A 13,753-nucleotide genomic window follows, 5' to 3' on the forward strand; every position below is an offset into this window, starting at 1 on the left:
CCAAAGACAAGAACCACATGATTATCTCAATAGATGCAGAAAAGGCTTTTGACAAAATTCAACAGCCCTTCATGCTAAAAACGCTCAATAAATTCGGTATTGATGGAACGTACCTCAAAATAATAAGAGCTATTTATGACAAACCCACAGCCAATATCATACTGAATGGGCAAAAACTGGAAAAATTCCCTTTGAAAACTGGCACAAGACAGGGATGCCCTCTCTCACCACTCCTATTCAACATAGTGCTGGAAGTTCTGGCTAGGGCAATTAGGCAAGAGAAAGAAATCAAGGGTATTCAGTTAGGAAAAGAAGAAGTCAAACTGTCCCTGTTTGCAGATGACATGATTGTATATTTAGAAAACCCCATTGTCTCAGCCCAAAATCTCCTTAAGCTGATAAGCAACTTCAGCAAAGTCTCAGGATACAAAATTAATGTGCAAAAATCACAAGCATTCTTATACATCAGTAACAGACAAACAGAGAGCCAAATCAGGAATGAACTTCCATTCACAGTTGCTTCAAAGAGAATAAAATACCTAGGAATCCAACTTACAAGGGATGTAAAGGACCTCTTCAAGGAGAACTACAAACCACTGCTCAGTGAAATAAAAGAGGACACAAACAAATGGAAGAACATACCATGCTCATGGATAGGAAGAATCAATATCGTGAAAATGGCTATACTGCCCAAGGTAATTTATAGATTCATTGCCATCCCCATCAAGCTACCAATGAGTTTCTTCACAGAATTGGAAAAAACTGCTTTAAAGTTCATATGGAACCAAAAAAGAGCCCGCATCTCCAAGACAATCCTAAGTCAAAAGAACAAAGCTGGAGGCATCACGCTACCTGACTTCAAACTATACTACAAGGCTACAGTAACCAAAACAGCATGGTACTGGTACCAAAACAGAGATATAGACCAATGGAACAGAACAGAGTCCTCAGAAATAATACCACACATCTACAGCCATCTGATCTTTGACAAACCTGAGAGAAACAAGAAATGGGGAAAGGATTCCCTATTTAATAAATGGTGCTGGGAAAACTGGCTAGCCATAAGTAGAAAGCTGAAACTGGATCCTTTCCTTACTCCTTATACGAAAATTAATTCAAGATGGATTAGAGACTTAAATGTTAGACCTAATACCATAAAAATCCTAGAGGAAAACCTAGGTAGTACCATTCAGGACATAGGCATGGGCAAAGACTTCATGTCTAAAACACCAAAAGCAACGGCAGCAAAAGCCAAAATTGACAAATGGGATCTCATTAAACTAAAGAGCTTCTGCACAGCAAAAGAAACTACCATCAGAGTGAACAGGCAACCTACAGAATGGGAGAAAATTTTTGCAATCTACTCATCTGACAAAGGGCTAATATCCAGAACCTACAAAGAACTCAAACAAATTTACAAGAAAAAAACAACCCCATCAAAAAGTGGGCAAAGGATATGAACAGACATTTCTCAAAAGAAGACATTCATACAGCCAACAGACACATGAAAAAATGCTCATCATCACTGGCCATCAGAGAAATGCAAATCAAAACCACAATGAGATACCATCTCACACCAGTTAGAATGGCGATCATTAAAAAGTCAGGAAACAACAGGTGCTGGAGAGGATGTGGAGAAATAGGAACACTTTTACACTGTTGGTGGGATTGTAAACTAGTTCAACCATTATGGAAAACAGTATGGCGATTCCTCAAGGATCTAGAACTAGATGTACCATATGACCCAGCCATCCCATTACTGGGTATATACCCAAAGGATTATAAATTATGCTGCTATAAAGACACATGCACACGTATGTTTATTGCAGCACTATTCACAATAGCAAATGAGTTTCTTCATTTGGAATCAACCCAAATGTCCATCAGTGACAGACTGGATTAAGAAAATGTGGCACATACACACCATGGAATACTATGCAGCCATAAAAAAGGATGAGTTTGTGTCCTTTGTAGGGACATGGATGCAGCTGGAAACCATCATTCTTAGCAAACTATCACAAGAACAGAAAACCAAACACCGCATGTTCTCACTCATAGGTGGGAACTGAACAGTGAGATCACTTGGACTCAGGAAGGGGAACATCACACACAGGGGCCTATCATGGGGAGGGGGGAGGGGGGAGGGATTGCATTGGGAGTTATACCTGATGTAAATGACGAGTTGATGGGTGCAGCACACCAACATGGCACAAGTATACATATGTAACAAACCTGCACGTTATGCACATGTACCCTACAACTTAAAGTATAATAATAATAAATAAATTTAAAAATAAAATAAAAAATAAATTAAAAAAAAAGAAATAGGCAGAATAAAACAGTGAGGGGAAAAAAGAGGGGTGTCACATTTTGAGCTCAAATACAGATAGAAAATAAGTAAGTTGGTAAGGGAAATAAACTGGGGGGACTTATTTTTTGTGTTACCCTCTTTGGTCATGATATTCAGCCACTCCCTGAGATTGAGAAAATGATGATTACCAAGGAAAATGTTGGACATAAGGACTGAGCTGTGTGATTTACCAAAAAAAAAAAAAAAAACTACAACAAAACACATAGAATTAGCAATAATATTTCTTCCTTTCCTTTGTGCTTTCAAAGTTCTATCTCTCGACACGGTCAGAAAGGCCTGGCTAGTGCAGTGGGGTATGACTTACTCAGTGGGGGAAGAGTTGAAAATTCCCATAGTAGCACGTCTTGCCTGGGGAAGTTCAATGTCCTCTAGTCATTTAATAAGTCATTTTGAGTGCCTGTTGCATGTCAGGGTCTGTGCTGGGGACACAGAGGATTTGGTCAAGGGAGGCTGACTGCTGAAACAAATGTTCCCTAAATCTCAGTAGCTTCACATAATAACATAGTCCAACAGAGATATTTTTGGTCAGGGCTCTCTTGGGTGGCCTGTTCCACATGGTGTTTCAGGGATCCAGGCCTCTTCCACCTTATGATTTACAACCCTGGATTTCTCCTCATTTAAAGCTACATTGATGGGGGAAGAAGGGAGTATGGAGGGTTTGATGAGAGGTTTTCATGAGCCAGATATGGAAGTATATATGTTATTTTTACTAATATCCTATTGTCTAGAATAAAGGGATGGACCCACTAGGGAAAGGAAAGCAGGGTTTGGAGAGCCCAGAGGAGTCTCTTAAGATGATCTAAGAGATGTGTTCACTCCCTGACTCCCTTGATCTTACAGTCTGGTGGGGAACCAGTCAGTGATATGGTTTGGCTGTGTCCCCACCCAAATCTCATCTTGGATTGTAGTTCCCATAATTTCCACGTGTCATGGGAGGGATCCGATGGGAGGTAATTGAGTCATGGGAGCGGGTCTTTCCTGTGCTGTTCTCATGACAGTAAGTCTCATGAGATCTGATGGTTTTGTAAAGGGGAGATCCCCCGCACATGCTCTCTTGCCTGCCGCCACCTAAGATATGCCCTGTGCTCCTCATTTGCCTTCTCCCATAATTGTGAGGCCTCCCCAGTCATGTGGCACTGTGAGTCCATTAAACCTCTTTCCTTTATAAATTACCCAGTCTCAGGCATGCCTTTATTAGCAGCATGAGAACAGACTAATACAGTTAGTAGACAAAGCATCACAAAAGTATATGCATAAAGACAAACTGCAGTCAGTGCTATAAAGAAATGGCGTGAGAGGACCTCACCCGTAGTGTCAGATGGAAGACACACTTGGTCCCTGAGGACAAGCAAAGGCAGTTATGTGAAGAGGGAAGAAGCGAGCAGTCAGAAGCTCCTTCAGAGAAAGATTTAGCAGGGGGAAGTCCAGGACACTGGACCCTGCTGGGGCCGGGGAAGGAACAGTGGTCCCAGAGATGCTGGGAAGGAAGGCAGGGGCCTGATCATGCTAGGTTTTCAACACTGTGTTAGGGATTTCAGATTTTCCCATAAGAGAGATAAGAAGACAGTGTAGGGTTTTAAGCAAAGGAGGCACATGATCTTTGTGTGTGTGTGTGTGTGTGTGTGTGTGTGTGTGTGTGTCTGTCTGTCTCTGTGTGTGTGATAAACCTTATTTTTTAGAACAGTTTTAGACTTACAGAAAAATTGTGATGATAGAATACAGAGTTGCCATTTACCTCACACCTAGTTTTCCTTTTTATAGACATCCTAATTAAATGGTGCCTTTCGCATAGTTAATGGCAGGTGTGCTTTTTTTTGTTTTGTTTTGTTTTTTTAGACAGAGTCTTGCTCTGTCACCAGGCTGGAGTGAAGTGGTGCCATCTCGGCTCACTGCAACCTCTGCCTCCCAGGCTCAAGCGATTCTCCTGCCTCAGCCTCCCAAGTAACTGGGACTACAGGCACGTACCATCACACCCAGCTAATTGTTGCATTTTTTTCTTTTTAGTAGAGATGGGGTTTCACCACATTGGCCAGGATGGTTCTGATCTCCTGACCTCGTGATCTGCCTGCCTTGGCCTCCCAAAGCACTGGGATTACAAACGTGAGCCACTGCGCCCAGTCAATAGTGGATGCGCTTTTTAAGACCACCCTGATCTCTCTGTCCTGAATGGACTGCAGAGGGGGAAGGGTGAGAAAAGCAGATGCCCAGCAAGGAAGCCAAGGGGTCACCCAGTGAGGCTTGGAGTAGCAGAGTAGCAAAGAGGATTGAGAGGAGAAGCCGAGGGGCCTGGGCTGTGTTGTGGACACAGAGCAGAGGAGACTCGGTGGCAGAAATGGAAGAGGGTGGAGAGGGAGATAGCAAGAATGAAAACCCAAATTCTCATGTGGGTTAGCATAAGTGGAGGCATGATTTATTGATGAAGAAGACCATGGAAGAAGTGGATTTTGAAGCCAGTGAGAGGAGGCACAGGCATTTGGAGGGGTTCCAACATGACGAAGAGCCATTCACTCAGAGGCGTCTATGCACTGAGGTGTGTCCTGGCTCTCGAGAGACATCTGGAAGGAGGCAGAAATTCAGGGGGTCAGCATCTGGGTATCCCTTACACCTGGGATAAGAATGAGATTGGCTGAGAGATGGAAGAGAGATGAAGGTACAGGATGGCCTCTCAAAGGGAGTGGGAGCAGTTAAAGGAAAAGGGGAAAAGCCAGAGAGGCAGGGGAGACAGCAGGGTGTTAGGCTGCAGATTCAAAACAAATGCTTGCAAAAGGAGGGAGCGGTCAGCTGAGGCTGCTGCTGCTGGAAAGTCAGGTGAAACCAGGCAAAAATGCCCCTCAGTTTGGCCACGTGGAGGACCGTGGTGACCTTTCTGTGAGTGGTGTCAGTGAGTGTGGAGGGGCATGCAGAAATGAGCCTGAGTCAGGTGAGAAAGTGGGTAGGAGGTGAGGGACAGGCTGACTGGGCAGAACATTCCTTCAACACACATCACTTAGAAGAAGTGACAACCAAGAGAAGAAGCTTGGAGGTGTGGGAGGGTCTCATTCGAGGAAAGGCTCTGGGTTCATTGTTTTTTCATGAGGCCTGCCATGAGAGCATATTTGTATGGTAATGGGAAGATCCCAGTAGAGAGGGAGAAAGGAGAAGTCAACAATACATAAGAAAGAGCCGATAACCACAGCTCTGAGGTTTAGAGGAGGAAATGCCAGTAGGTTCACAGATTTGGTGACTGGAAATGCAGGATTCCTGGATGGTGTCCCTGAAACATTAGGCAACTTGGGGATGGTGGAGGGAAGCCCAGAAGTGTGAGAAGAGGAGGGACAGTAGGAAGCCATCGTTGCAGGGAACGGGGAGGACATTTACTAAAGAAACAGTGAGACCGGCAGGAAGTACTGACAGATCAGTTGAGGTTGGTGATCCTAAATGGTGGTCAATCTCCAAGTACTCTATTGCATGGATTTTTTCCAGAAAGGTTCAACTTTTCATGCTTAAGGGAGGTTGACTCAGGGTTAGGGTCCTGTAGGTAAGTTTTCTGGAAAGGGGATAAGCTAGGGAGTGCCCCAGGATGGAGCAGATAATCAATTGGGCAGCCCCCACCCAGAAGCCCAGACACTGGCAAACCATTAAGGCTGAAAGGCCCATCCTAGAGGGGTGGGGATGTCCACAGCAGAGGAGACTGAGACAGGTTATTCTGTACTTGTTTGGAAGTCAAGGCAGACCAGCAGCAGTCTAGCGACAGGTAACAGGGTCCAAAATTCAGATATAGGTTAAAGAAGAGGAGGACCACTGCTTTTGTGGAGGGAGTGGCAGAATGGGGCCATGGCACTGGTCCTGGGGGAAGCCCCTCCTAGGAAGGGTCCAGGACACGAACGAGGCACAGAAAATCTGGCCCCATGGCTGAGAACAAACAGGACCCGAATCAGAGGGGACACCAGGTTGCAAAGGGATTCAGTTTCTCATCAGAATCACCTGGGATACTTGTCAAAAGGCAGATGTCCCAAGCACACGAAAGAGCTGCTGAATCCACAAGGCCATGGTGGGAACCTGCATTTTAAACAAAGATTCTAGGGGATTCTCTTGGCTGCCCCAGGTCTAGTGTGTTGAGTTGCCCAGTCATGACATCTCTGGCTAGAGACCCTTTAAATTTCAACTGTCTAAAATGGGCATTGGGCTATAGCATTGGAGGTTGTTGGGCTTGAAGATGAAGTAGCTCTAGCTTGTAGTTTTAAAATTGCTAATGGAAAAGCATTCGTAAGTCCTGGAGTTAATTTGAGGGGTTATGCCCAGAATGTTAAAGAACAACAATGGAATAGAATGGAACAGAGTCAAATCAACTAGACTAGACTAAACTAGGGTTAAGAAAGGGTAGAAAACATCATAATGCATCACATATAGTGAAGTCTTTATTCAGGCAACTTTATTTGCACTCACACAAACATCCCAATGCTTGTGTAGCTTCTGGAATTTGATGTAAAAGATATTTCTTAAAGTGGCTGACTGTTAAAAAGCCAGAAAGCCCAAAACTCTAGCTGAATTTCTCTAGCCACCCCCCTTTTACTGTTGAGGACATTCTCCACTCTCTAAAGAACTGTCTGAAGAGTGTGAAAAAGAAAATGCCAAAAGCTACCAGTGCGGGAAATCTGATGCTGCCTAATGAGGACCATTTTGTTATCATGATGCAAAATCAGCAATGTCAATGACTGATGAAATGAGCCCTGCCTTAGAATACTTCATCTCAGTCTGCGGAAACTGCTTGAAACATGGGTTTTGCTGCAACAAAAAACAAGGTCTAGCTTCTAAGCCCTCTGGCATTTCCTTTTTCTCTCTACTCTTGCCCACAGTGCCCGGAAGCATAAATGTCTGATTTGATCTGGTAGATCCTAGTGGCTAATGTGGGTATTCTATACTAGGATGGCTGCATAATGACTTGGCTCCGGGTACTCTGCCCTTCCTGGGATTCTAGAGCTTCCCTGGGAGAGCCCTCTCACCTTCCTTTGCCAATGCAAACCCTCAACCCAGAAATGGTGCAGGGGTCTCACATTGGCCCCATTTTTATGGGCTCTGAATCAGATCAAGGCTGCCTGCCACCTGTGGTTTTTGGTCTGTGCATCTATTGAGGGTGAGCTCCCATAGGGGCACCTGTTTCCTCTATGTCCCCAGCTCCATGACAGTGTCTGAAACATACTGGCTAAAACAAAGGACAGGAGAAGCCCCTGGCTCCTGTTTATGCCCCAGAAAGTAATGTCCCAATGTATGACACAGACTGAGCAGATTGTTTTCCTCTAGAAGACTTGCGTGTGGCGTCCCTGTCAGCTTTTCTGACTCACTGATGGAGGTAGTACTAGAACCTCTCATTGCTGGCCACACTGGACTTCAAGGCAAGTTCACCATGAGCTTTTTTCCTTGTCTCCTGGGACTTCCTGCTACCTTGGGGCCGTGCCAGCACCAGATGCCCCTGGCAGATGCTCCTGTTTAGGCATCTGAATCACTGTCCCAAGCAAACGGTTGTTCTTCGAGAGAGGCCGCTCTGGAAATGTTCATTCTCCTTAATGTGCGTCCTAGAGATCAAGTTGCTATAACACAGTCGGGAAATTGATAAGTAGAACTTGTTCCAGTTTTACTCCTTCCTGTCTTTGGGGCCTTTGTGTTTTGTATTGTCTACTTCCTCTGATATTAAAGTATATTTTAATGAACAGTTTTTGTGTTGAGATAAATTGCTTCATAAAGTGCTTTGAGAAGTAATTGGGCTCATAGAAAACACAGCTTGGAGCTGCTTGGCCTATGAAGCCCCAAATATTTAATTTGGACTCCTCATGTTTAGTCAATAAAAGAAAAAAATGCTACAATGGGAATTTTCTGCTAGTTGTGTGTTCTTACAATGACAATTCCTCATAACCCAGCTACCAGGGAGTAGCATGGACAGTTGTAATGTGACTTGGCTTCACATCCATTTTGGGGTATTGCCCTTATTGAGTAGGTCACGTTGGCCTCTGTGTAGACGCGTCTGTGGAGTAATCAGGCATCCACTTCGTTTGATTCCTCAGCTCCTGCGCGAATCCTGACCTTCAGTGGGACAGTGACTACTCCATGGATGAAAGACATTGTCTTGCCTTGTAAGGCTGTTGGGGACCCTTCTCCTGCGGTCAAATGGATGAAAGACAGGTAACCAGTAACCCAATGTATGCCTTCAGTGAAACTCTAAGAGATTACATCTGACATACTTAGGTTGGGTCTAGTGGTCTTCTAATTTTGTGTTTGTTTATATTAGTGAAAACTCAAGGAAACCTACCAATTCTTCTGAGATGAGGGCAGGGAAGAAATCTCGGCTTTAGCACTGAAAGGGTCTGATTTATTGTATCAACCCTCTGTTAATTCAGAGCCTTTTAATTCATGAAAGAATGCTTGCAAGGAAAATAGTCGAACCAACTCAATTATTGTGGACGTTTGCTGTACCCTCTCAGATAAATTGTCCATGTAACTGAGATGAATGTACCCAAGGTTATTGTGTGACTTAACACCTATCTCTTCTTCTTTAAAGTTAGCGAACTAACCATAACTCAAATACCCTGAGAAAGGACTTTAAGAAATGGAGTACATTAGGACTTTGCTCATTTAAAATCTGGTTCTCCATACTCAATAGTAATTATTAAAATAATAGGAGCCAAGATAGAGGGAGAGAGTGAGTGAGATGTGGTCTGTCCATATAACTTTTTAAAGTGCTTTATCTCTATTCAGGAGAAGAAATTAGGATATAAGTAAAGGGTTGAAAATTCATTTATGAGCATAGAAATGTGATATTTCTATTTTCTTCTGAGAAAGCCTAGTTTCAAGCAAAAGCACTTAGAAGGCATAAACTATAGAAATAATGGCTTGGTGTAGTGACCAAACTGTAGAAATAATAATGGCTTGGTTTAGTGACCACTTTTCTCATGCATTTAAAGTTGGTTCATCCAAATGAAATATGTAGCTCCCAAGGTCAAGCTGGCATTCTGCCTATTGTGCGAATGACCCCAGAGGACTGGACAATCTGCCACCGGAGCAGTGGTTATGATGGCCACGCAGTTCTTTTTATACTGGGGTAAACTCATCACCCTCTTGAGATATCACATGTCATTTTTCATGCCAAAATCATGAATAATTGTGACTTGCAGTGAATCTAAAAATGATCCCAAGGTTTAGTTTCACCTATATGATTTGTTCAAACTGGCGCTTCTGCCTACAGAAGAAATTCCCAGAATTGCCAAAATGAGGAGATCTCCAGTGCCCACAGAATGGAGTAAAGAAGGACCCATCAGTCTGTGGCATGGATGAGGAGCCCATTGACTTGAGCCAGAATCTGGGCCCTTGATGCAGATCTCGTCTTCAACATAACATTTTTTACAAAGGAAACCTTCAGCTACACAGCTATTGATTGTTTTCATTATGTAATCATATTTAGTTCTTTCATAATGCAAGAAATATGAAGCTTTCAAACGTGTTGTTTGCTTCACAGAGAGTCTTTATGCTTTTCCCCAACCTCAGCTAATTTGGATTGTAATTTCTTTAATCTGTGCATTTTTCTTCCTGTGAGGCAGTAACGGGACACCCAGTCTAGTAACGATTGATGGGCGGAGGAGCATCTTTAGCAACGGAAGCTTCATTATTCGCACGGTGAAAGCAGAAGACTCTGGCTATTACAGCTGCATTGCCAACAACAACTGGGGATCTGATGAAATTATTTTAAACCTACAAGTACAAGGTACAGCATCTGAGGACTCTTTTTAATGATATCTTTTACATGTACACTTTGTATGCAAAGGGTAACATTGAACACATTTTAAAATCAGCCCTTATAAAGAGCTAATCTCTGTTTTCATATTACAGAAAACAACCACATGTTCATTTTGCAAAATATAATTAAACAAATCAAAGAAAATAAAAAGCATTCACAGCCTCAGAAATACCAAGATACAAAACATCTTTGCATACAGAATGCCTAGTCTCTTTTTTCTTTATGCGTGCATGTCTAAAAAAGTCCTTCTTAATTTCCATTAATTACACTGTTTACATATGTGTAAGTGTATCCCCAGAAAACACAAACAAAAAACAAGTCTGAATTGTGGTCTTTTTCGTATGCTAATTAGCTCAATTTTTATATGCAGTGTATTTTATAAAATGACAGTGACTGGACCTCTAACTAGATTTCTATAATATTTAGCTATGTATTTAATACTAAGTATTTTTCTTGATATCATACACAAAATGTGCACAACTTCAAAAGATTATCATATTAAAATTTTGTGTAAATCCCGATCAATAACTGATTGAGTTCAGATTTGTATGCACAGCAATATTTTATTAGTAGAAAAATCAAAGTGTGTGCCTCTTTGGATTTAGGTGTTGTCGCATTAATAGATTACAGCAAGTAAAAGTAAAATCAATACTGTTCTCAGTGGGATGGAAGGAAAGGAAAAGGACTATATTTCTAAAAATATTGCAAAATTGATCTTGAATTTCAAGTTAATTGAAGTCAGGATAATTCGAGGGCATTTTGGAAGACAGGCACTATATTATGACTCTAAAGAGATAGGCCAATATATCAGGCTTCTCTCGGAGGAAAAGAGAAGGGAATTTTATATGAAGCTTTATATGAGGCTTTCTATATGATTTGGATAACCTGATTCTGAATTTAGTGTTTCTGTCCTCAGAACCGGTCCAGACTTATTTACCAGTATGTATTCTACAAGCCTTGTAAGAGAGACCAGTTCATGTTCTGCAGTTCAAAGGCCTGCTTTTGATTTTCAGAGGGGTGTGTGTGTGTGTGTGTGCGCGTGTGTGTGTGTGTGTGTGCGCGCGTGTGTGTTGCATCTTGGAGGAATAGCTTAGAAAGTGAAGATTTTTCCAGTTCTTTTTCCCACTAGCTACTTTTCCTCCTTCCCCTTTCCCATCCTGAGAAGAACAGAACTGCTAAGTGGATGCCATTTATCTTTTCCATTTAAATTTCATGGCAGAAATTCATAGTAAAATGAGGCATGTATACTTAGTAAGTTTAAAGATTTCAATTAGTGATGAATAACTCAGACAGTCAAGGAACTAGTGAGGAAATGCGTTAGATATGAATCCAAGAAGAAATGTGGCTGATTTTTTTAAAAAATAATAGATTCACTCTGTTCTATCTCTTTAGCCCAGGATATCAACTAAATAGACATTTTGACAGAAGTGAATTGCTTATTTTGGCAATCTAAAACACTTATTTAATAAGTGGCTGTTAAAAATGAGTTGGTAAATGACTGTTCAGGAAAATTAAAGATGTGAAAAAAACTAATTCTTGTTTTCTAAAAACTGTTTCCTCTCTAGTTCCACCAGATCAGCCTCGGCTTACAGTCTCCAAGACCACGTCTTCCTCCATCACCCTTTCTTGGCTCCCTGGAGACAACGGGGGCAGCTCCATCAGAGGTAATAAGATAGAGATTGTACACAAGAGTTGATTAGTTGTGTGATCCACACGCCAATAAGTGACACATCTTCAGCAAATGACTGGTATATGTTAGTTTTTTCTCCCCAAAAAATACTATAAACAGTCCCTCCATAACCTACGACAGAAACCATACATCTATTTTTAGGACATGTGTTGAAACTCAAATCATTCATCCAAGGATGCTTATTCACAGAGTGAAATATCAACAGTTGCAAGAAAGAAAGAAAAAAGAAATTTAGACATCTCTTTTTTGAGATTCTAAATACTGTTTCTTTTTTATTTTGTCAACACAATGTCATTCATTTATGTAACCATACGTACTGTCCTGACTTAGAAAGTAATAAAAGACAGAAGACCTAAAGTGTACATGTAAAACAATCTATTTGCACAAAGCCTTTGCAATTAGTTCACAGTTGAGGTATATAAACAAGGTTTTGTTTTTTTGAGATGGAGTCTCACTCTGTCACCCAGGCTGGAGTGCAATGGCACTATCTTGGCTCACTGCAACCTCCACTTCTCCGGTTCAAGGGATTCTTCTGCCTCAACCTCCCAAGTAGCTGGGATTACAGACACGCACCACTGCGCCCAGCTAGTTTTTTGTATTTTTACTAGAGATGGGGTTTTGCCACGTTGGCCAGGCTGGTCTCGAACTCCTGACCTCAGGTGATCTGCCCACCTCGGCCTCCCAAAGTACTGGGCTTACAGGCGTGAGCCACCACACGCAGCCTAAATGAGGTTTATATGGAAGGAGTGAGCATGATCGTTCTAGTGTAGGTGGAGTTAAGCTAGAGACAGAAGATACACAGGAAAGAGGGCCTGAGCCATAAAAGAGGTCCCAGGGCTGGGGAGAGAGAATAGGGGCTTAGACTTCCTAAGGCAGAGAACACCCTTTCTTCTGAGAGAGAAGGAAGGCTGGGAAGTAAACCAGAAGTCAGGAGCAATTCAGAGTGACTTCAGTGGTGTGCTGGATCAGCTCCTTCCAGCTCCAAGAGTGAAGTGCCCTATACCTTCCCAGCTTTGCACTCAGTAGCCACAGCCATCCTAAGAACATTCCCTCACCATGGAAATCAGAAATGCTACAAATAAGAGCCTTTTTTCTCCTCTCCAAGACCAGTTGTTAGACTTTTATCAGCATTCCAATGGGTGAAGGGAAGATCTTTCTTTCTTTTCATTTTTTTTTTTCAGGAAAGAAAAAGTGAGGTGATTTTTTTTTTAAATAGTGGTGAGGATGTGTCTGTGGATTTGAGGATCATGGGATAGGTTTGTAACAGCTGCCTTGTGGAATGCACAGGGAGTCATTAATAGATGAAAAAAGTCATTGCCAAGAAGCTACAAGGACCCAGCTGCAGATGCACAGCACAAATTGTAGGAGTCACAATTATCACAGTTTAATGACTTTCTCTTCTGTTTTGTTTTGTTTTGTTTTGTTTTGTTTTGTTTGAGATGGAGTCTCACTCTGTCGCCCAGGCTGGAGTGCAGCGGTGTGATCTAGGCTCACTGCAACCTCTGTCTCCTGGGTTCAAGTGATTCTCCTGCCTCAGCCTCCCACGTAGCTGGGACTACAGGCATGCGTCACCACATCCAGCTGATTTTTCTTATTTTTAGTAGAGACGGGGTTTCACCATGTTAGCCAGGATGGTCTCAATCTCCTGACTTCGTGATTCACGTGCCTTGGCCTCCCAAAGTGCCGGGATTACAGTCCTGAGCCACCACACTTGGCCTAATGACTTTCTTAAATGATTCTGGACAGCTGGGAAGAAAAGTGGATCACAGATTACCAGTAACATAAGCATGACCAGAAGTCTAAAGAGTGGGAGAAACGAGGCTCCTTGTTGAAACGGCCTACCAAAGGTTCCAGGCTGACTAGAGAACCTTCTTATAGGAAAAAAACGGGGGGCATCTGGGGATGGGCTCAAATGAAATGAGGCTTG

The 13,753-nt window shown here is 42.5% G+C and overlaps 1 protein-coding gene across 1 annotated transcript in view; it reads left to right on the forward strand.

Moving 5' to 3' along the window:
• The window catches only part of DSCAM (DS cell adhesion molecule), an 831,700-nt gene that overhangs the window by 759,211 nt on the left and 58,736 nt on the right, over positions 1-13,753 (forward strand). The window contains exons 22-24 of the mRNA XM_028845317.2: positions 8,410-8,527; positions 9,940-10,103; positions 11,702-11,800. Coding sequence (XP_028701150.1) covers positions 8,410-8,527; positions 9,940-10,103; positions 11,702-11,800 — 381 coding nt within the window. The remainder of the gene's footprint in view (positions 1-8,409; positions 8,528-9,939; positions 10,104-11,701; positions 11,801-13,753) is intronic.

Source organism: Macaca mulatta, chromosome 3, assembly GCF_049350105.2.
Source record: "Macaca mulatta isolate MMU2019108-1 chromosome 3, T2T-MMU8v2.0, whole genome shotgun sequence".
NCBI lineage: Eukaryota > Metazoa > Chordata > Mammalia > Primates > Cercopithecidae > Macaca > Macaca mulatta.